This window comes from Paramormyrops kingsleyae, chromosome 15, assembly GCF_048594095.1.
Source record: "Paramormyrops kingsleyae isolate MSU_618 chromosome 15, PKINGS_0.4, whole genome shotgun sequence".
NCBI classification, from domain to species: domain Eukaryota; kingdom Metazoa; phylum Chordata; class Actinopteri; order Osteoglossiformes; family Mormyridae; genus Paramormyrops; species Paramormyrops kingsleyae.
In genome coordinates this window covers 20,509,386-20,530,924 of record NC_132811.1, presented here as the reverse complement: position 1 = coordinate 20,530,924, position 21,539 = coordinate 20,509,386, and the positions used below count along the sequence as shown (strand labels likewise).

The window sequence follows — 21,539 nt, the reverse complement described above, 5'->3', positions numbered from 1 at the left end:
TGTCTATCAATGTATGAGATCATTCCCCAAAAGACATTTTAGGCACTTTAAGACCTGTCAGTGCTGAGACTATGCCGAGTTTTCCTTCTAGCATGAGCATGTCTGAAGCCTATGTCACTCTCTGACAGGAACATCATTTTGGTCTATGCAGTTGTTCCCTTCTGGAGTGACCGAGCCAGTTTGCAGCCAACTACAGTGTACCTCTTCCTGTCAGTTGCTTTACCAAGTCAAAAAGGATGTGCTTCAGTGATTTGTCAAGCTATTGCTTACAATATTTATAGATTTGGAGCCTACCTTACCTTTGGAAACATATTTTCCAGTGGATCTGTATGTTACTTATATAGCACATCTACACTGTAAAACACAGAAGTCTAGTAAATTATGCTAAGAGTTTTAGGAACATTATAATTTATACATGCATTTCAGCTCTGTTCATTTGATCTGATCAGTCATCACTAGAATATATTTAATAGCAAAGACAAGATTAATGCAAACTCACAGAGCATTAGTAACTGGTGCTTTTCACCGAATACCACCTTTGACAGCCAAACAAAGCATTTCTGACAGTATATTATCTCACCAAGAGCAAAATCCTGGCATTTTCAAAGTATTTCTCCCATCATATTATCTTCTCAACAGATCTATTGATTAAAATTTGATCGCCCCCTAAGACAGGCCTGTAAAAATATTCTCCTTGTGGGTAAATAGATGGCCCGATTAATGTGCCACTGAAACAATGGATGATGGCATTGAAGTCTGTCAGCCGATCACTGCAGAGTGTACAGTGTAGGACAGCAAGCAACAGGCTAAACAGGCAAATCAAACTAACAAGAGACAGCATGAAAAGAACAAAAGCAAAGCATCTGGGTGTTGAATGTAAAAGTTAAGTTTTGATGGTTCAGCTGTAAAAAATTATGTTGGAATTTAAAGAAAATACCAAAAAAGGAAACAAAGCAGAAAGGGACGAACAAACGACCCAAATTCTTTTTTTAATATTTTTTGTAGGCCTACAACACAACCTGTTTCAGGAGTGGTACAGATTTCCTGCCAGTAATTGATAAACCCCCTAGTAATCTTAACATTATTTTATGACTTCGGTTTAATAGTGAAGCTGTACACATCTTATGGGAGCAATACATTATTATTATTAGTAGTAGTATTAATATTATCATTTACTGTATTATATTATCCTGATAGTATACGTACCAGACACTTCCCACCCGGCGCGCCGTTGCTGCGCTTGACCCGGAAGTACAGCGACTCCCAGCACAGCTGGCACCGCCTCTGAACGCAAACGTGGGCTGTCCGCGCGAGCCGTCTGCGTGAGTTGCCTGCGCTCTGTTTGCGCCCGTCGTCTGCGCTGGCTGCCTGCGCTCTGTCCGCGCGGGCCGTCTGCGCGGGCTGCCTGCGCCCTCTCCGCGCGGGCCGTCTGCGCGGGCTGCCGCCTTCTGCGTGCCGCGCTCCGCCTCCAGTCACATTAATGTTTTCATCTCGCGGGCATGGAGGCGCCGGCTAGTTAGCTGACATGGAGCTGTCCACGATTATAAAGAAGACTGGTAAGTAACTAGCGATAAGTTACTTCACTCCGTCCTGCAGTTTGCATTTTTTTTGCCCCCCCCGTATAGATTTTAAAGTCTTCTAGTGAAACGTGATCTGAAAGTTTGATTTGTTAGTTTGTTTAGATCAAACCTCCCTAGCATCACGGTTGAAACTTTACGTCAGGTGCCTTTCTCCTACCTCCTGCTCATAATCATTGTCTTCATCCTCCTTCTCCGTCATAGGTGATGTTACTGGACGTGCGAATACCATTTGAACATATTAAGTTCAATAAAGTTAAATTATACTGTCAAGTTATGTTTTTTTGTGACATGCTTCGTGTTGTGTGTATGTTTGTATTGACTATCTTGTGTTAGTCATATCAGTGTGTAATAACAGTTTTTTGTAAATGTATTTACTTTGATTCCTCAAATTTATTTATCTGGATGAATGACTGGTTGGGCTCTCTCACCCAACCCCTGGGAGAAAAGCCTAGCGTTGCCTGTGCTCATCATCATCATCTTCATCATCCTCCTCCTATTCCTCCTCTTCCCGCAGGCCACCAGCTGGCTGAAGTGCGGGAGCGAGCGCTCAGGAACCTCCTGTCTAAGCTGGAGCATGGCCTCCTCTGCGTCCCCGACCTGGCCCAGGAGAAGCTGCTGCTCCTCAACCTACTCGAGTGGTTCAACCTCCCGGAGGTGCCGGCACCAGAGGAGGCGCTGCGGCTGCTGGCCATGCTGGCTGAGGTGAGGCACAAACGCAAAAGAGACGTATCATAAAGACAGATGCTGTGTAATCCATATATGAGATGGATAAGTACTGTATAATCCATATATCACAAACAGTGGTACTGTATAATTGATGTATGGGATGGATAAGCACAGCATAATCCATGTGTTTGATAGATAATAATCCATATATCTCCATAATCCATATATCACGTGGAAGGGTACTAAGTAATTCATGTATTGTACAGGATAGTTACAGGTTAATCCATATGTCACATGGATACATACTTTATAATCCATATATCACACGGATAGGTGTTGCGTAATCTATAACATTTTTAGTGAATAATGGTATGAGGCAGAGTGCCTCATCTGGGTGTGAATTTTTTTCAGCAGCAGTGAATTAACCCCATTTTTAAAAACAGGAAACACAGTATTATTATAATTACATGCATGAATTGATTTGAAATATATTGTGTTACAAGGTCTGAAATTGTTTCCTTTAACTGTTTAACTCCACGGCCCTTGTCCTGTACAGCACCCCGGCGCAGCACAGATGCTTCAAGACGCCGGCGCAGTGGAATTCCTCAGCCAGCTCTCCCCGAAGCTGGAGGCACCGCTGCGGTCCGTCATCGACGGCATCCTCGAGCGATTCTTCCGACTGCCAGATGCGCCTCTAGATTCCCCTGCAGAACATCAGCAATCAGCTTCTGATACCAGAGGTGCTACTTCAGGCTTTGTTTTGTTTTGCTATTATCACTCACAGATGAATGGCTTGTGGTTGTAATTAATGAACCCAGGATTTGATGAATATGTTGCTGGTTTCTTTCATGTATGATTCTTCTGTTGTACCACTGAGAAAGGTAGTTTTTTTTAAAGCATCCATCTGTAGACATGGGTACAGTGTCACCCTCCATGACATGCGGTCAGATCTCTTTCACTTTGTGCACTAGCTTCTGTTAAACAATTCCGTAAAACAGTATTTCACAATACGGTTCTCGGGGATCCACAGCCGGTCCACGTTTTTTGCTCCCTGCCAGACAGTCTACATTTTTGCTCCCTCCCAGCGTCCTGCCAGACAGTCCATGTCTTTGCTCCCTCCAGATTTTGCAAAAAATCTGAGGACAGGCTTGGGAAACACTGCCGAAAAAGATGAATGATTCAGAATCTGGTTGTGGAGGACAGCTTGGGGCAGGGTGCCAGGCCTCACACAGCAATGGGAAAAATGGCGCCCTCACCATGTGCCCGTATCTGTGTATGTAATTAGCCTGTATTAGTCTGCCATCGTGTGTAGCATGCGCCCTCCCATTCCTGCCGTAGGGGCAGTCACTGTGCCCTTTGCTAGGTCACAGTTCAAGAGGCTACAGTGGCAGATTAAATCACCGCAGGTGTCTGTGGAATGGGGCGTGATGCAGGAATGATGAGTATTTGTGTCACCCACTGATAGCCGCTGCCTTCCCATGCTCTGTCCAAGATGAGGTGCCAGTCACGGGGTACTTCCAGAGTAGCCTGGGCAAACTGAAATGGGCAGAGGCTCCCCTGCAAAGTGCACCTGGTAGGTCACGTGCTCACTCATGTCGGGCCGTGTGACTGCTGTCACCCCTCCATTTATCAAAAATACCTTCAGAAGGATCCGTTTCGGCAGTGCCCTGAGGTAACAGTAGATGTAAAGAGGTAGTTAACTGTATTCCCAATCTTCAATATGTATATGAATTAATTATTTTAAAATGGGAATTAAAAGTAATGAGGTGTGTTAACTGTGACTCTTCTTTCCTCTTGGCCAACATGTTTAGTGAGAAGTTCAGTAAAATGCCTGAAGTTTTGCACTTTTCCTTGGCTGACGTTGACTACGACCGACCGCCACATTTTAGCATCGAATGAGAGGTGCGGGAAGTCTGGCCGTCACAGCGAATCCCCAGAGCGCCTCAGTGTGCCTCTCCATTCCAGTCTTTCACTTTCCTGATTAACCTGTCTATAAGCCGTTTCACACAGATGGATACTGCTGTTTGATCAGTAATCAGTAGTGCAGTGGTCTCACATTCCCTGGGTTCTGGATTCGATTCCTGCCCTAACTTTGTGCATGTGTGTATGTAGAGTTTGTAGGTTCTTCCTGTGCTTGTTTAGGCTACCTCCAAAATGCATGGCTTGGGCGAATCAGTAACCAAACAGCCCATAGCATGTGCCCTTTTGGATTGTGGGGTGGGCTCATCTGTTCTGGGGATAACTCACTCAGCTCTCCTGATTTTTCTACTCTACACATGAGAATCAGTTGTTCTTCCTCACCTTTCTTCCTAACTCATTCCTCCTTAACATCTGCTGTCCCCAAATAAAACACCAAGTCTTAGTCACCTTAACGTCCTTATTCTCTGTGTAAATGAGCTCTTATTTTCAGTCATGCTTGCCTTGTGAGTGCATGTATTGAATATTTTTGTGTTGGTTTTCCTCTTGTAGCTCTCTGCAAAGTAGCAACCACAGCTTGGTCCGGACCACTTGTGATCTTCTGCAGAATGTCATCATGCAGGACTTCCCTGCTGAAATATTTCTACAGCGACCGACTATCGTGCAGGTAAGATTAATGGATTTAATGAGAGTAATCTGTTACAAATGCCTAATTTCTGCACTTAAGATTATGGGATCAAAGCCTTTGTGTCTGGTCGATAAAACCAATTAGATAGATCGGATCAAATGGATTTAGATGCATGGTAGCATTATCCCAGAGAGCAATGGGTTTGAGCTTCAGGTTGATTCACTGCCTTATTGTCTGAGATAATTGCATTACTTCCAGTGCTGTTTATGTCTGAGATACTCCCATTGAGCCTCATTCACCAGCTGTTCTTAAGAATAAATTTCTTCTTAAAACCTACTTACGCAGTTTCACAAATATTCTAGCATTCATCAATATTTTCTTATTTGGGATTTGTTCTTGGGTAAGAACAGTATCTATGTACACTCAGGAACACAATTGTGCACAGCAAGTTTGTGCAAAATAATTGCTTATTGCATTTTATTCAATTCTACAGTTAATTGTTGAATCATTAAGATTATAATAATGTATAGTTTTTAAATTATTTTGGGAATTTTAAAATTATTATTAAATTATTCAAACGAGGAATAGCATCCCATGAATTTTTTGTGTTATTTTAAATCCAGTACTGATGCTACTAAATATTATATTAAATATTACAGTTCGTTTGCTGCTCATTTCCTGTGGTAGAACCTACTCCACAGAACTACTGAAGTTTTTCTTACGTTCTGAGTCCGCTGCTCTACTGTCTTTAGATTTTCGTTTGGGCATTCTTGACTTCATTCTCAAATTTTCTTCTTAATTTCTGTGTGGGCAGTCTCATGCCCTTTTATGGGGATTGGCCTTTACCCACATTCATCATTATAAGAACACATTTGTAAACAGTTCTGTGCTTTATGAACGCGTCATGAATCTGACGCAGACTTTTCTTAAATCCTTAGGACCTTTTTTAAGAAAAAATGTAAGAACAATTATAAGATGACATTGGTGAATGAAGTCCAATATTCCCTGCACTGTTCCAGTATGAGATACTCGCATTACTCCCAGCACTGTTTCTGCCTGAGATACATTACTTCCAGCAATATCTCTGTCAGATACTCAGATTACTCTCAGTACTATTTTTGTCTGAGATACTCACATTACTCCAAGCAGTATCTCTGTCTGACATACTCACATTACTCTGAGCACTATTTCTGTCACTCCTGTGACTGACTGTGTGGTTTGCCGTGGTTTTTGCGTTCTCTGAACTGCTGCCTGCCCTCCGCCCCCAGAACCTCCTGTCCCTTCTTACCCTGAGCAGCGGGGGCCACACCAGTGACCTGGTGATGCGTGCCGTTGCGTGCCTGCAGCAGCTCTGCATCAACCTGCGCAGCAGGCTCCGCTTTCACAGGGACCCGAGTTTCCACTCGGTTAAACAAGGTATCGTCTGGACCGCGCCGGGTTGGGGCCGGGATCCGAACCAAAACCTCACTAGGTGCATGAGCGTGAAATGTAGCCCCCGTTTCTACATTTAACTATGCGATGCTGGCAGGTGCTAAAAATGACCCAACAAGTGTCAGCAGGTGAATTTGCCATCGTGTGGTATGTTCATCTCTGCCCCGCCAGACACGCTGTCCCAGAACTCCTCGCTGTCCCACCCTCAAGAAGCGCACGGCTCTCACCTGTCCCCGGCATCCCCCCCGGGCGAGTCCAGCCCCAGGCCCTCAGTGCTGGGCCGCACTGGCCAGAGGCCCAGAGGAGATGGCCAGGATGGGGATGTCGCCAGCTCAAGGTGCCGGGCGCCCGCTTCTAACCAGGACACCAGTTACGCCACATTGCCCATTTTCATCGTTACAACATGTGTGTTTGGCATATATCTGTAGATATTAGTCAGTCATTCATTCTCGATCTGTTGTCTTATTCCTGTACTCAAAGGTGTAGCTGACATGTATAGCATTTCTGTTTATAGACCAGAAAGCTCAAAGTCACTGTGACGATTCATTCACCCCCCCCCCCCAGTGCTGACAGAACACCCTTCTGTCTCTCCCTCCTCCCCCACTCAGCAGTGGCAGTTCCCGCCTCCGGGCTCCCTCCGAACCCCCCTTGCGATCCCCGGTGGACCCGGCCCATCTGGAGTCGCTGGAGACGGAGGCCGAGGACACGGCAGACCTGCAGCTGCGGCAGCTGAGCCTGGCCCAGCTGGGCGCCGCTGTGGTGCAGCGTGCCGCACCGCTGCTGGAGACAGGTGAGGGGCCGTGTTGGGTCAGGGCCGTGGGGCAGCTGAGGATGGGCAAGGTGGTTGGTCGGGTCGGCACCGTGGCCCTGCCGAACACGGGCGAGGGCTGCGGCACTACCTCCGCCAGCACAGATGGACATGCATAATGTCCCGGCGACTGGCGTGTTTTTAATTTCTTTCATGAAGTACGTGACTCTGTCACCCCCCCAGAGAGCATGAAGGTCTTCCTGCGCATCCTGGAGCTGCTGTCGGAGACGCTGCCGCTGCTGGCAAGCAGCGTGTCGGATGCCGTGTGGGAGGACAGCGGCTTAATTGGCCTGGACTTGGCAAGTGCCCGTGTCTCCCTCCGCCTCTCCGCCGCTCCTTTATTTATTTTTTCCTCGTGCACCGTGACTGTGCGCCGGCAGCTTCCACAGGGCGATCCCTCCACCGTGGGTCTTATTAGCATTGCCGGCACAGCCCCCTCACACGTCAGCTTTTGGCAGCTTAGCCTGGAGCGGTGCGGCCGACACGCTAACCGGCGTCCCCCGAAATGCGGACCACCTCCTGGAGCAAGCCCCCCCCCCCCCCCCCCAACATTTGCATCTGAGGTCGATGTGATCTGGGCAGGATCCGTCTTTATGATCTTATGCCGCTCGGTCATTTATTATTCTGCAGAGGAACAGGGTGGGGGAGAGAGAAAAATTCACAGCAGTTTTTCTGTGCCATGAGTTATGTACTTGACAAACCGTGTTACCCCTTTGTTTATAATACCCTCACAGTAATGGGTCCAAGGAACCGGCTTGACACCATCTGGGTGGTAATTGTAGGGCCTTTGCTGCCCCCTGCTGTATGTTATGGGCTGTTGTCCATGGTCCGGAATTGAATTTGTCCTTCATGACACCACCTTTCTCACTGTCCTCTAGAAAGATAAGCTGCTGACGTCCCTGGGCTATTTGGGGGCCGTTTTGCAGCGCCACGGCATCTGTTCGTCTGATGCGTCTGAGATGTCGCTCATCCACCACCGGATGGCGTACGTGGGCACCGCCGTGTTCACCATCCGGCTGCTTCAGACCCTCCTTCCCGTGGAGAAGGTGTGTAGGATCCGGCGGCGTGGGAGACGTTGGGCTCGGCACGATGCCAGATCACGAACCGCCAGGTTCTTTTAACCATTGCGTTTTTTCTGTTTGACGCAGGCCGGGGACAATCTCCCAGAGAGCACCAAGGAGGAGCTCTTTCTCCTCTGCATGGACGTGCCCTTCCGGTTGGCCTACCCAGGCGTCCACGAGTCCGCCGTGGCCTACCTGGAGCAAGCAAGCCCCGACAAACACTGCTTATACCAGCGGGCGGCGCAGTCGGCGTGCTTCATGGAGTCCACCTGCGCATTTGTCAGGGAGGCCCACACTCAGGTGCGTGAGGCTCGTCAACTGGATGGGCAGGGGATGTCTGGTGGGTGTGGCTTGTCAGGGAGGCCCACACTCAGGTGCGTGAGGCTCGTCAACTGGATGGGCAGGGGATGTCTGGTGGGTGTGGCTTGTCAGGGAGGCCCATTCTCTCATGGGTTGTGTTTATCAGGGGGGCTCATTCTCTTGTGGGCGGGGCATGTCAAGGTCTTGGGGCATGCTCCCACATGGCCTGGTTGCCTTGTACCGAGCCTGAGTATGATTGTCCCCCCTCCTCACTCCCCCGCTGGTCTGTGCTCACATTGTGTTTGATGATCCTGGCCCAAGCATACTTTTATCATCGCTATGCGACTATTTGTGCTGGAAAAAAACATAGGAAGAAAACTGCTATCGCACAGTACAATAAAGTTTATGTTTAATATCCTTATTTTGTGGTTTATTTGTTTTGGGTGTGATACCCAGCCCTCATATAGATTTTTTTTGAGTATGAAGCGAAGCGATTTTTATTTAATCATGCTCAGGGTGGCAACGATATAAGATTTTTATGGTATGATAACCGTCTTATGAAATATCATGGTGTTACAGTATCGTTAAAAGAAAGAAATCTCCTTTTAGATAATCATCAAAAAAAAACATATTGCTATGCTAAATATACATTATTAATCTAATATAGCATGTCAATCCATATGAGATTTTTATTGTATGATAACCGTCTCAGGAAATATCAAGGTTTCATGATATGGTATATGGTATACAGAAAAAAGTGGCAGGATCTTTTCCCCGACCAGCAAGGCACCACTGAGGTACCCTGAGCAACGTACCACCCCCAAGCTCCCCGGATGCTGAATTAGCTGCCCCCTGCTATGTCATGATGTCACATATGAGTTAAATGCAGAGAACACATTTTGTTGTTGTGTGCTGTGATGTGTCAACAATGACCACTGATCACCCAATTCTAATACCAAATTCTAATAATTAAAATAATGTTAAGCACATAGTTGACTAAGATCCTGTCCTACAATCACACTGGATGTGTACCGTGCCAACTGAACCGTCCCCAGCCACACCTCTCCAAGCGGGCCTGGCACGGTTAAGCATACCGTACGGAGCGATCACACTAGTGCAAGCGTACTTGGGCACAGCATGGATTGCCTAGTGTAAGTACACCCTTAGCCCCTTGGGGCAGGAGCACTTAAACATGAGTACAGCTGAAAATATTAACTTATTTGCACACACTTTTAGTGGCAGAAGAAAGTTGAGGGCCCTGAATGGAGGGTTGTGGCAGTGGAACCCAGTTAGCTGACAATTTATACCTTGCACCTGTCTGTAGTTTACATTTGTTTATAGTTTTTTTGTTTTGTTTTTTATATATATTTTTAGTACTTGGTAAATAAAAGGATTCTGACTGTGAGATATAGTGCATGCATCTGGAATTGCACCTTAGTAGCTGAGACGTGTTTCGGGAATGGTTGATCATGGCATATTTCCCGTCCATTGATGCAGGTCATGTGTTCATTATTGGCAGGGAGAGGGGAATTTCTCAGAGCTGTTGGAGTTAGCAGAGCAGGCCATTCATGGACTTCCATACCATAAGCATCTGCCTGTCATCCAGAAGTGTGTCCAGATCTGCTGCAATGTGTGAGATGCCTTTTACGCGCCTGATGCAAATCCTAATAACTGTGTGATGAGGTTCATTTATTTGCAGAAGGGTGGGAGAAATGAAATGCCCCCGTTTCCCCCTCTCTGTCCTTTCCTACAGATGGAAATCGGCACAGCCGAATCCCGGACTCCAGAAGGAAAGTCTGAATGTTTTCCTGAAGCTGCTCTCTCACCCGCTGGTGTTTGTGAGGACAGAGACATACACCTGTACCCTAAACATCGTGAAGGTGCGGTCCAGTTCAGGGTCACAAACGGGATCAGACATCTGTCACTTGACTCAGTGGGGGTCCTACACACTACATGCTAACTGACTGCCACTTACATAATAAACTAAATAAGTAATTTTTTTCTTTGTTTTCATTTTTAGGATTGTCTTGGAGTCCAGAATGTGGCCCGGCCTGGGTTTCCGTCCTGCCTTGGGGTTAACTTCCTGCTTAATACCCGCGTCCTGTATGAAATCTCAGCTTTTGGCCTTCAGGACCAAGCTGAGCTGGTACGACAGTTTAAAAATACCTGCCATGTTAGTCGTCAACGCCCCAGCAGGGCTGCTGGTGTGATGCATACCGCAGCGTGAAATCGTGGGTGTGCACTAAGCTACTGCTCACTGCCGTCTAAGGCCTATAGATAGCCGAGTGGGTCTGGCCTCACCGGCATGGTGGTGGTGGTGGTGGTGGTGGTGGGGGGGGGGGGTCAACCTCACAGGCTGGGGAACTCTGACAAATCCGGGATCCCATCTTTGCCACCTGATCTGTAGGTGAATTCCGCTGCCAAGGAGATCCTCCTATTCCTGCTGAAGGGGCAATTACTGATGACAGCTCCAGCCTGGAACAGATTCTTAGAGGAGCTTCACCCCATCCTGCCCATATTGCAGGTACGCCCCTGTTCTCTATAAACCACCGCTGAGCGGATATTGTAAAAAGCAGGAGAATTATGAGCATCCCCAGGAAGACAGTCTAATGTCCCCGGATCCTGGAGATTAAACTAGTTTGCTGGGTTTTCTTTTGAATGTTTAATGAGTTTCTGTTCTTGAAAAGAAAGAACTCGCAAAATGCCAAGATATTAAATTCTTGCCACTCTATTATATATATATATATATATATATATATTTGTGTCTGGATATACCGAGACTCTTAGATGCATATATTATATGCTTTTAGTTTTAAAATATCTGCACTGCACTTTTTAAAATATTTTAATTAGTTTCAGAATGTTGACATTGGGACCGAGCAGTTTAAAAGCAATAGTGAACTGCAGAGCAGGTGCCAATGCCGTTTCAACACAGTAGCTAAGTGGCAGCCGAGCAGACTCTGGCTTTACTTTGCTCTGGACGCTGCACCACGCTGACCCCCAGGGTGATGGGATTGCTGAGGTCTCGCTGTCCCTCAGGGTCACGCCGATGCTCCGGACCCTCTGGGCAGCTGCGTGCTGCTGATCTGTGAGCCATCGGGCGGGATGGTGTCCGACGCGGCCAGAGCGAGGGCCGCCATGAGGCTGCTTTTTGCCAGGCGGAGCGCGTGAGTGTGGCTGACGCCGAAACCTTCTGTTTCCCGTTGTCGGCAGTGTGGCGTCAGCGTTGGGCCCTCAACTAAGACCCTTCACCTCATCGACTGTCTAACTGAATAAAATATCTGCTTTATAAATAAAATGTAAATTTAATGTCTTGTTTCCAGATTGTTTCACCTAAGTAAATATAAAGATACTGTTTGGTCCTGTTTCTGCCCATCTGCTGGAACAACATGGTGCTCTCTGTTTCCCTGCTTCCTGTGTGACCGTAGAGTCCGGGCTGCTGCGGTCAGTCACCTGACGCCTCATCTGATTGGTGGCTCTCTCCGGGCTGCTGTGACCCATGACGATCTGTCCGCGCTGCCGTCCCTCTACATCCTCCACAAGCATGTCGATGTCAAACTCAACGAGTCAGACAGGTCGTTCCTGAAGGTGAGAGTCTGGATCAGCCCCTCTGCGACCCTTGTCCTCATTCTGCGCTTTAGCTACATGTTAAGGGAGAGGGTCTCGCTGGAGTTTTCCCTGCTGGAATGTAGCGTTCCTGACACACTTCATCCAACCTATGCAGGAGGAGTCTGTCAGTAAGCTGTACGGTGTCCTGACATCGGAAACTGTGGACCTGGCGCTCAGGAAGGCGGCTGCAGACCAGCTGGGGGTTGCGCTGCAGGGTCAGGCTCCGCCTCCATCCAGATCTTTACTTGGGAAATATGCCAAACTGAAAAGTCGCGCCCACACGTCTGCAGAATTCCTGATAAAAAGGACCAGAAATACAGCACATATTCACACAAATCTGCAGTGTTAATTAGGAGCATGAAAGCCCACCTTATTTCCGGCTGTGGGAAGATAACCTGATGCCTGCAGAGAAGTTCATTTGGTAATGGAGATTCGGCTCTGCTGTCATTGTCGGACTGAAATCTTTGTATGGGAAAGTGGTGTTGTGCAGAAGAAGGTTCCGGTAAACGCTGAAGGCTTTTACTTGATGGCCATTGTTTGTATGTCTCTGTCACAGACACAGCATTGCACTCGACTCTGAAGGAGCTGGGCGTGACGGACAGGATGATATCCTTCTTGGAAGATGGCGTGGCCAGGAACGTCAAGGTGAGGGCCGTCCAATGAGAGCTAGTAGTTGCGTTTCCATGGTGCATAAGCAGTAGTTAAAAGTTAATGATGGCTCTGTCCTGCCCATTCACTGCTTGTACCCCCCCCCCTCACCCCCCACATGAGGCTTCTTGAATCTGAGACCCTACTGCAGCAGCTGATTAACCCCATGGACATGCATCTGCTTAACCATGGGGGGGGGGGGGGTGTCTGGCTGGCTTGCTGAGGACTCCCTTCTCCCCCATGCAGCGGTCACCCTTCCCCCTCCCGCTGATGTCTCCCTCCCTCTCCCCCTCGCTGAGGTCTTCTCTCTCCACCCCACTGAGCTGTCCTTCCTCCCCCTGTTGAGTTCTTCCCTCTCCCCCATGCTAAGGTCTCCCTCCCTTTCTCCCTCCCCCCGCTGAGCTCTCCCTCCCTCTCCCCCATGTTTATGTCTCCCACCCTCTCCCCCCTCGCTGAGCTCTCCCTCCCTCCCCCCCCCCTCGCTGAGCTCTCCCACCCTCTTCCCCCTTGCTGAGCTCTCCCTTGCTGAGCTCTCCCCCCCCCCGCTGAGCTCTCCCTCCCCCCCCCTGAGCTCTCCCTCCCCCCCCCGCTGAGCTCTCCCACCCTCCCCCCCCCGCTGAGCTCTCCCACCCTCCCCCCCCCCTCACTGAGCTCTCCCTCCCTCCCCCCCCTCACTGAGCTCTCCCACCCCCCCCCCCTCACTGAGCTCTCCCACCCCCCCCCCCCACTGAGCTCTCCCACCCCCCCCCCCACTGAGCTCTCCCACCCCCCCCCCCTCACTGAGCTCTCCCACCCTCCCCCCCCCTCACTGAGCTCTCCCACCCTCTTCCCCCTCGCTGAGCTCTCCCATCCTCTTCTCCCTCGCTGAGCTCTCCCTCCCTCTTCCCCCATGCTGAGCTCTCCCTCCCTCCCCCCCGCTGAGCTCTCCTTCCCTCCCCCCCCTCGCTGAGCTCTCCCACCCTCTTCCCCCCCGCTGAGCTCTCCCACCCTCTTCCCCCTCGCTGAGCTCTCCCACCCTCTTCCCCCTCACTGAGCTCTCCCTCCCTCTCTCCCTCGCTGAGCTCTCCCACCCTCTATCCCTCGCTGAGCTCTTCTCTTTCTCCCTCCCGCTGAGCTCTCCCTCTCCCCCTACAGAGCATGGACTGCCTGTTGGAGCCCTGTTTCCGGATCCTGAGGAAGCTGGTGTTTGCCGATGCCAGTCTGCGACACTCCCTGGGCCAGCGAACCCCGCTCCTCATCACACTGCTCAAAGGTATGAAGCGAGTCTGGGGGAGACTGTATATCTGTTCGCCTGCGTGACAAATGTTTCAATATCTCACATGGTGCCGTCTGTCACCACACTAGGGAAGGATGGATAGACTCTGTCCCCCCCAGTAACCACTTATCCCACCTCATATTGCCCCCCCCTTCCCTGGGGGGCCCATGTTCCAACCAAAGGCTCTGCTTCTCGGACATATTACCTCCCAAATGACATTTTCCAAATTGAATCAGCCCCCCCCATGTGCCGCCTTATGGGATCTGGAGTGTTTTGGCCCAAGCTTCAGTGGCGTGTGACCTTTCTGGGCTCTTCTATTGCCCTGCCACCCTTGATGCCCTGTCTGTCCCCCATCAGCTTCGTTAACGGTGAAGCAGCTCAAGGGCGACGTCAGGGAGGCGGCTGTGCTCATGTGCCTGCTGCTCTTCGACGGTGTGGCAAGGCTCCGTCTGCGGTGAGGCCCAACTCCCGCCGTCTGTCTCCCGCCGTCTGTCTCCCGCCGTCTGTCTCCCGCCGTCTGTCTCCCGCCGTCTGTCTCCCGCCGTCTGTCTCCCGCCGTCTGTCTCCCGCCGTCTGTCTCCCGCTGTCTGTCTCTCTCTCTCTCTCTCCCCCCAGACATGGAAAGTCGGGATTTGATCATTGTTTGGGCCAAGTCAGGAAATGTCAAGGGATTTTCTTTGCAGCACGTATTATTTGCAGTATTTCTTTAACAGGTTATTTCACAAGTTTCTTGTATTTCTTCGACGGGCCACAAAATCATGTCACTCAGGCCGCCACCTCCTCCTTCTCCTGCCCTTTGGAAGGCGTCACAGATCTATTAACCCGCGCTCTCCCAGGCACTATCAAAGTGTTAAATAACTGTTCATTGCATCTACTGTAAGTGTTAAGTGTCCCCCTCCGAATCTCATGCCTTTCACTGTCACCCAGGGCATCAATGTGCAATATCCCAGGGACTCATTGCTATTATTGTAAATAGAACCACCCCAGTGCTATTTATATACTCCCACCTTGTATATACATTTGCACACAGACACACTCAAAGTTTATTGACCCATATTACTTGTGTTCTTACTTTGTGTGGGTGTGTACCTTAATATGCAGAGCTATGCCAGTGTTGTGTTGAATATATTTCAGGGGGCACAACTAATTTCATTGTACATCCATGCAATGACAATAAAAGGCATTCTATTTACACTGCATTCTATTTGCTTGAGTGGTTGTTATTGGATACTGGATTTTTTTCAGTGCCCCGCTCATCAACAACTGGCAATCGCTTCAGTCAGGATGCAGTGTCCTGTGCCTGCTAGTGAAGAGGCAAACATACAGGACAATGTACATTTCAAGAGCTTTGGCTATAATATGGTGACGTCAAACACTGGGTGTTAAGAGTAAACGATGGAAAAGCTAAATGCACAGTTTGTAAAACTATTGACCTATGAAATGTGGAAGAGGGTGCTGTTCACAGCTATGCAGATGGTAATTGATGGGTTTAAAATACTGTGCCTGGTTTTTCTGTGCTCAGCACAAAGGCAAACTGTTTTTCCGTTCATTATAGGTCATGTAAATTCAGCTTTTTATTCAGTGAAAGTCCGGGAATTTGACATTTGATTTACAGTGAGAACCCTTGTCTCTCCTGTCGCTCCATCTCTCCCTCTCTTCCTACCCTCCCTCCCTCTTACTCTTTTTCTGTCTTTCTTTCTCCGTCATCTTTTCTGTGTTTCATTGACTTGGTAAGTAACCATGGGACTTACCGTTCTCGATGTGTTTTTTTATCCCAGGACTGACGAATGCAGTTCCCCCATCAAGTCTCCTTTCTCGCTTCCCGTGTCCGTGATTAGGAGGTAATTGTCACGCCAGACTTGGGGTTGGGATCGAGCCGTAGCTCAAAGTCAGCACCCATCTGACGGCGGCTTCTCCGTCTTTGTCTAGGTACAGCCTTCCGTTCCAGGCGGCCGTACACCACGCGGTGAGCCCCCACTGCATTGTGGTGCCCCCGCACTCAGACCTCCTGGCCTTGCGTCCTGCCTGGGAGATGCTGCAGTTCACCTGGAATCGGGCCTGGTATTTGTCAGAGCAGCGCCTCCTGGAGGCCGCGGAGGATCACAACAGCGATGTACCAGAGTGAGGCTCTGCTTTCAGATGGCGTGATGAGTACATGACTGTCCCTGATTGGAATGCACATCTGCAGAGGCTTGACGGGGTCTCTGATGCCCACAGGTTCCTGGACGCCCTGAAGCTCTCCGCCTCACAGGCACTGGTGCTCAGCGTGAGCCGCAGCCCCAGCGGGCTGCATGACTGCCTGAGCCGCATACGGCGTGCCGTCTCGCATGCTGCAGTCTCCGTGTCCCTGGCCCACGCGCGCTGCTACCTGCTGGCCGACGCTCTGGCCCTCGAACCCGGCACTTGCGGCAGTCGGGCTGCGCTGAGCTCCCTGGACTTCCACAGCGCGCTCCAGAGGTGCGTGTCGGTCTCGGGGCTGCGCGGGTGTCCAGCGACAGGGTTTGAAAGGTGTGTGTGTCTCCCAACAGGTTCCTGCAGGTTCTTCCAGCGAGTTCGGATGACGAGAGACTCCTCGCGGACGTGGCCCACTTCCTCCGTGTGGTTTTCACGCCCCAGGGTCAAGGCCCTGATGATAAGGCCCTTTTGTGGCTTCTCGAGCTGCTCGGCACCCCGGTACCCACTAACGTGTCTGTGCCACGCCGGCCCAAATCTAGAGCTTTCTTTCGGGCACTGCATTGTTCCCTCCTAATTCAGTGTTATCCCCCTTCATAACATGAGCAGTATCTTTGTTTCAGACACCAGTTATAAATCACAGTGTCACACCAAACAAATGCATTAATGTCGTATTAAATGGCAGCTGGCAGCCACTCTGCCACTCCCCCTAGCCTTATTTACAGAGATCAGCATGGCGGTTAACCACCCCCCCCCCCCCGACATTACTGGAGCCATTCATCTTTTAGCAATAAAAGGGATAAGAACATTCTAGGGAAGCCTGAAATATGCCAACTGGGATCTCCATTGTGTTTGAATGTTGTCTCCCCCCACCCCACAAGGAGACCGGCGCCTTGCTCTCCCTACTGGCCGGGGCGGAGACCCCAGGAGGGGACACCTCACAGCTGCAGGTCAATGAGAGGCTCCAGAAGGAGCTGACGGCCTTATTCTGCACGGTGCTGCACTGCCTGGGGCAGACCTCGGACAGGTACAGTGGCCGTATCAGTGTTCCAGTTAAATGGCATTTTACAATCAAATTTTGCCAGTGTCTGTATGTTCAGCAATTATACCCCCCATTCACTTTATAGCAACCTGTCCCCTTAAAAACTGCAGCACCCATAAAATGCCGCGTCCCGTATTGATCCATGAAAAAACACAATTTGTTTTCACGCACATTTCCCACCCCCTTGCTCAGCAAAATATATTGTGGGGAACCCCCCCATCATCAGCTTGGCAGATTTTATTGTCTGATAACCAACATTATGGGCCTTCACGTCTGCACACTCTATTCACATCTCAAAGAAAATAGAGGCGCTTAAATTTAATGTAGAGCTGCGACCATTGGTCTGAAACAACTGTTGACCATACATTCTTCTGTGGTTCTGTGTGTGTGTGTGTGTGTGTGTGTGGGGGGGTGTTAGATAACTCGGTATTATTGTATATCCCAATATTCATCCATCTGTGTTCAGGGTCACGGGGGGTCTGGAGCCTATTCAGGAGGCTATAGGCACAAGGCAGAGAACAACCCAGGATGGGGCACCAACCCAATGCAGGACACACTCACACACACACACCAGTGACTGTGTGGACTGTGGGGGGGGGGAAACCTAGAGGAAACCCCACGATGACACGGGGAGAACATGCAAACTACACACACATGGAACCCTGGCAGGGACTCGAACCCTGGTTCCTGAGGTGTGAGGTGTCAGTGCTAACCACTGCACCACCATGCCGGCCCTTATATATTTTTTTTATATATATTTTTTAGGTATTGCCCTGCTGTTCCTCCGCATTACAGCAAGCTGTATAATTAACTTTATTCGTAATATTCTCTTTTGTCTTGTATTCTCTTTAGAATGTAACTATAAATCTGTAAAGACATCAAAACTATAAAATAACATTGAATTATGCACTGACCAGTAAAGTATTAAAGAAATAAAAATTCTATGTTGGGGTGGGGGCAGCTATCTGGGTTGGGACTCAGAATGTTGCTGGTTCACATCCCTGCACCCCCTGGTGATCCCACCATTGGGCCCTTGAACAAGGCCCTTAACCCCAACTGCTCCAGAGACTGGCTGACCCTACTGTCTCCCCTATGCCAGTGCCATGAGGAGGCCTCCTGGGATGCTTTTACAGCTCTCCTGAAGGAGGTCCCACATATATGCTGAGCTCATTGGCTGTTTTTCCTTCACTCTGGTCATTCACCTCCAAAGCCATTTCTTCTGGGAATAGGTCAGGTGACCGGGTCATGTGATTCAGGTCACTATATTACTCTCCTTTGTAGGCAGTGTGGGATGTCCAAAGTTATACAATTCATGGTTCTGACGCCCCCTATCCACAGGGCTTGTCGGGCTCTGGGGGGCGCCGTGCAGACACAGCTGGCCACGCGGCTGCTTCGGTGCCTGCGGGTTTCGGACGCTCCTCACTTCTACGGCCTGCCCTCTCTGGAGAGGACGTTGAGGGCCATGGTGTGTCTCAGCGCCCTGCCTGGCTGGAGCACCCATGGGGGTGGCCTGGAGTCACGCAGCCTCTGTCTCAAGTATCTGAGCGGCCTCCTGGAGGTGCGGATGAACCCGGGTGCGAGTGGCCAATCAGAGCCTCTCCGTGCTGTAGAGTCACTCCATGCCGTGGGCCGTGGAAGTATGTGATACTGAATACTTACCAGCTCTCTAAGTCACTGTAAAGGCCCTCCATGGTGGGCACATCTGCAGGCACGTGCTTGGTGGTGTCCCCCCCCCCCGCTTTCTCATATAGCTAGTCCAGCTAACTAGCATAAAAATATTGAAGCTTTTTAGCATGTACTTTTGTGTGTGTGTTATTCCGACAGCTAATTAATGACCTAACATGTGTGTCCACCTGCCTCTCTTTTCTAAGGTCATTTCTTCATTCTATGTGGAATGGGGAGGGAATTCGATGTCCTTCATGGGAAAAGGTGTCACTAAGAACACAGTCCTGTGTCTGCTGCATTTGTCCCATGAGATGATGGCTGAGGCCACGAATGCGGTCAGTATGTCTGTCTGACTGAGATTATTATATACGATAATACACCCTCTCCTCGTTTCCAAGTTCCTGTTCATTAAGCAAAATGATCGTTAAGTACAGATCACAGTAGCCTAGGCGTGACCGCGACTTCGCTTCATGCTGTGAAGATCATTGCCTGTTGTGTCTCATTTAGATTAAGTTATCATAGAGTGTTACTCTCACTCCAGGTGAACAAAATTTGGTCTTAAATGCACTCATTGGTCAGAAATAATTATTTTTATTATTTATTATTAAATAATTTGTATTTCTGAATGGTCCCTAACAGAGATAGTTGCAAAACAAGTAGAGGGGGTGATTAATCACTTTAGTAAGAGAGCAGGACCTTTAAACCCCACTGTTATTAAAAGGGGCAGGGTCAATAAATGCCCTCCTACCAATGGGGGCGGGGTCAATAAATGCCCTCCTACCAAAGGGGGCGGGGTCATTAAATGCCCTCTTCTTGCAGGAGTGGCTGCCACTCTGGTCGCTGACGCACGAGCTTCCTGAGGAGCAGAGTGCACAAGGCCTGGGCCTGGCCTGGCTCGTGCCTCTCTGGGTGGACAGGGACCCGGAGGTGAGGCCCCACCTCCACCTAATAGACGCATTTTGATGGAACCAAGACTTTAATCAATGAGTGTGTTTGAGCAGTACCGTATTTGTGCAAATATTTTGTATTGTTATCACTGTTCTTACGAGATTCCCATGCAAGATTCTAATAAAAAATACAAAATCATAAGATGAAGTGCCTGAGTGTATGCACTGAGGTCTCGGTTTCCGCGTACACTCCCATGTACACTCCCGCGTACACTCCCGGCCCTATCGCTGTCCACAGGTGAGATTCGCCAGCCTCAGCATCAGCTCGGCGCTGACGTCCCTAAAGCAGGGCTGCATAGCCCTCGCTGCCAGCTGCCAGAACATCTCAGGGGGGCTGTGGGCCACACTGCTGAATATGCTGCTGGACCAGCAGGAGTGCAGCATGGTCCGCAGGGAGGTGGGTCCACCTCCACATCACACTCGCTCCGTGTGCTCCTCTAGGACAAGCACAGAGGCCTTTGGTTTTTGCTTCTTTTGACAAGGTACCATGATGCAGTATGTGTCAATTACCAACAGATGGCAGTATTGCGTTGTTGGTCTTATTTGGTATTGTCATTCATTTTTAGGTTGTTCTTATTACTGGGATCCCATCCAGGGTGTTCCTTGTGCCCCATGTTGCCTGGAATGGGTTTAGGGTTAGGGTTAGGCTAAGGGCATTGACAAGGTTAAGTGGTTATAAGACAGACAGATGGATGTTTAGACCTTGTTTTCATTAACAATTATATTCCCTTTCTAGGCTGCTTTTATTCTGCAGAACTTGCTTGTGATGCCCATGCCCGCCAGGATGGATGAAGCAGAGGATTTTTCTTGGCCGGTAGGTGATGTTTCCGGCATATTCCTTCCGAGCATATGTGGTGGGGGTGGGGAATATTGGTTTTGACACTTGCTTCATTTCTGCCTTATCTCAGAGCCCCATCTGTGCTTTGCATTTTTCACCTTTGTTTTCCCATCCGCTCTCTTTCTTGTGTGATGCTTTTATCTGCTTACACCTTCACTTGTGGGGGAGTCAAATGTCAGCAACTGTACTGCGCTGCCAGCTTAGCCAATCGGCCGCACCATTAAGTGTCACCTGACTTCCACTTCTCACCCTATAGGGTCCGTGTGTCCACGACGACGTGTCCGGCCTGTCACTAGCGGGCCTCCCAGCCCTGCGGGCGCTCCTATATCACTGCCACTTCTTCGAGCATGTGAGCCAAGCGGTGCGCTGCTGCTTCATGGGCCGGTTCTCTTTCGAGCTGGACTTCCCCGCTTACCCAGAGGGCGGCGTTGACGGTAAACCCCCCCCCCCCCACAGACGTGCAGAGCCACACGGCAGATGTGGTGTTTTTCAGTTATAAAATGGATACTTCTCTTGTGTAGGAATGCGTAGCTTCATCTATTTTGCTGAAGCAGTTCAGCTTGATTTAATGCACCCTCCCCAACTGGACGAGCAGCCCCGTCTACTACTCCTTCGAGATTTACCCCAGTGCCTTGTTAGAACTGGGCCCAGCATGATGTGTGGCTCGTGACCTGTGTTCTGATGATTTGCCACCAGGCGGCGATAACTCGCTGATGAGCTGGAGAGATCCTTCTGCGGCGTTAGATCGCAGCAGCATGTCCAGCTCGCGCTCCACTTCCAGCACCCTGGTGAGTCATCACAATGGACGGGGAGCAGCATGGAACTTTCCGGAGATCGGATCAGTGCGCTGCACGCAGTTACCGAATCCATACACTCTGTTATGAATGTTATGTGTCACTTGATCATAAACCATTTCTTTATGCAAAGTGATCATTCTTTAGTTGTTTTCTTGCAGCGCAAATGAATAGTGAG

General features: G+C 49.5%; 1 protein-coding gene across 1 annotated transcript in view; it reads left to right on the top strand.

Moving 5' to 3' along the window:
- The first annotated feature begins 1,440 nt into the window (after nucleotides 1-1,440).
- The window catches only part of rttn (rotatin), a 31,817-nt gene continuing 11,718 nt past the window's right edge, over nucleotides 1,441-21,539 (top strand). Inside the window, exons 1-34 of the mRNA XM_023794519.2 lie at nucleotides 1,441-1,556; nucleotides 2,095-2,282; nucleotides 2,803-2,986; nucleotides 3,712-3,819; nucleotides 4,058-4,148; nucleotides 4,716-4,830; nucleotides 6,060-6,207; nucleotides 6,394-6,559; nucleotides 6,831-7,012; nucleotides 7,214-7,329; nucleotides 7,909-8,076; nucleotides 8,179-8,391; nucleotides 9,911-10,023; nucleotides 10,145-10,271; nucleotides 10,412-10,537; nucleotides 10,799-10,915; nucleotides 11,431-11,558; nucleotides 11,820-11,979; nucleotides 12,116-12,215; nucleotides 12,557-12,645; nucleotides 13,783-13,900; nucleotides 14,261-14,357; nucleotides 15,682-15,744; nucleotides 15,833-16,024; nucleotides 16,121-16,360; nucleotides 16,432-16,576; nucleotides 16,957-17,102; nucleotides 18,456-18,675; nucleotides 18,989-19,117; nucleotides 19,602-19,709; nucleotides 19,968-20,126; nucleotides 20,466-20,543; nucleotides 20,824-21,001; nucleotides 21,264-21,355. Coding sequence (XP_023650287.2) covers nucleotides 1,526-1,556; nucleotides 2,095-2,282; nucleotides 2,803-2,986; nucleotides 3,712-3,819; nucleotides 4,058-4,148; nucleotides 4,716-4,830; nucleotides 6,060-6,207; nucleotides 6,394-6,559; nucleotides 6,831-7,012; nucleotides 7,214-7,329; nucleotides 7,909-8,076; nucleotides 8,179-8,391; nucleotides 9,911-10,023; nucleotides 10,145-10,271; nucleotides 10,412-10,537; nucleotides 10,799-10,915; nucleotides 11,431-11,558; nucleotides 11,820-11,979; nucleotides 12,116-12,215; nucleotides 12,557-12,645; nucleotides 13,783-13,900; nucleotides 14,261-14,357; nucleotides 15,682-15,744; nucleotides 15,833-16,024; nucleotides 16,121-16,360; nucleotides 16,432-16,576; nucleotides 16,957-17,102; nucleotides 18,456-18,675; nucleotides 18,989-19,117; nucleotides 19,602-19,709; nucleotides 19,968-20,126; nucleotides 20,466-20,543; nucleotides 20,824-21,001; nucleotides 21,264-21,355 — 4,635 coding nt within the window. The 5' untranslated portion in view covers nucleotides 1,441-1,525. The remainder of the gene's footprint in view (nucleotides 1,557-2,094; nucleotides 2,283-2,802; nucleotides 2,987-3,711; nucleotides 3,820-4,057; nucleotides 4,149-4,715; nucleotides 4,831-6,059; nucleotides 6,208-6,393; nucleotides 6,560-6,830; nucleotides 7,013-7,213; nucleotides 7,330-7,908; nucleotides 8,077-8,178; nucleotides 8,392-9,910; nucleotides 10,024-10,144; nucleotides 10,272-10,411; nucleotides 10,538-10,798; nucleotides 10,916-11,430; nucleotides 11,559-11,819; nucleotides 11,980-12,115; nucleotides 12,216-12,556; nucleotides 12,646-13,782; nucleotides 13,901-14,260; nucleotides 14,358-15,681; nucleotides 15,745-15,832; nucleotides 16,025-16,120; nucleotides 16,361-16,431; nucleotides 16,577-16,956; nucleotides 17,103-18,455; nucleotides 18,676-18,988; nucleotides 19,118-19,601; nucleotides 19,710-19,967; nucleotides 20,127-20,465; nucleotides 20,544-20,823; nucleotides 21,002-21,263; nucleotides 21,356-21,539) is intronic.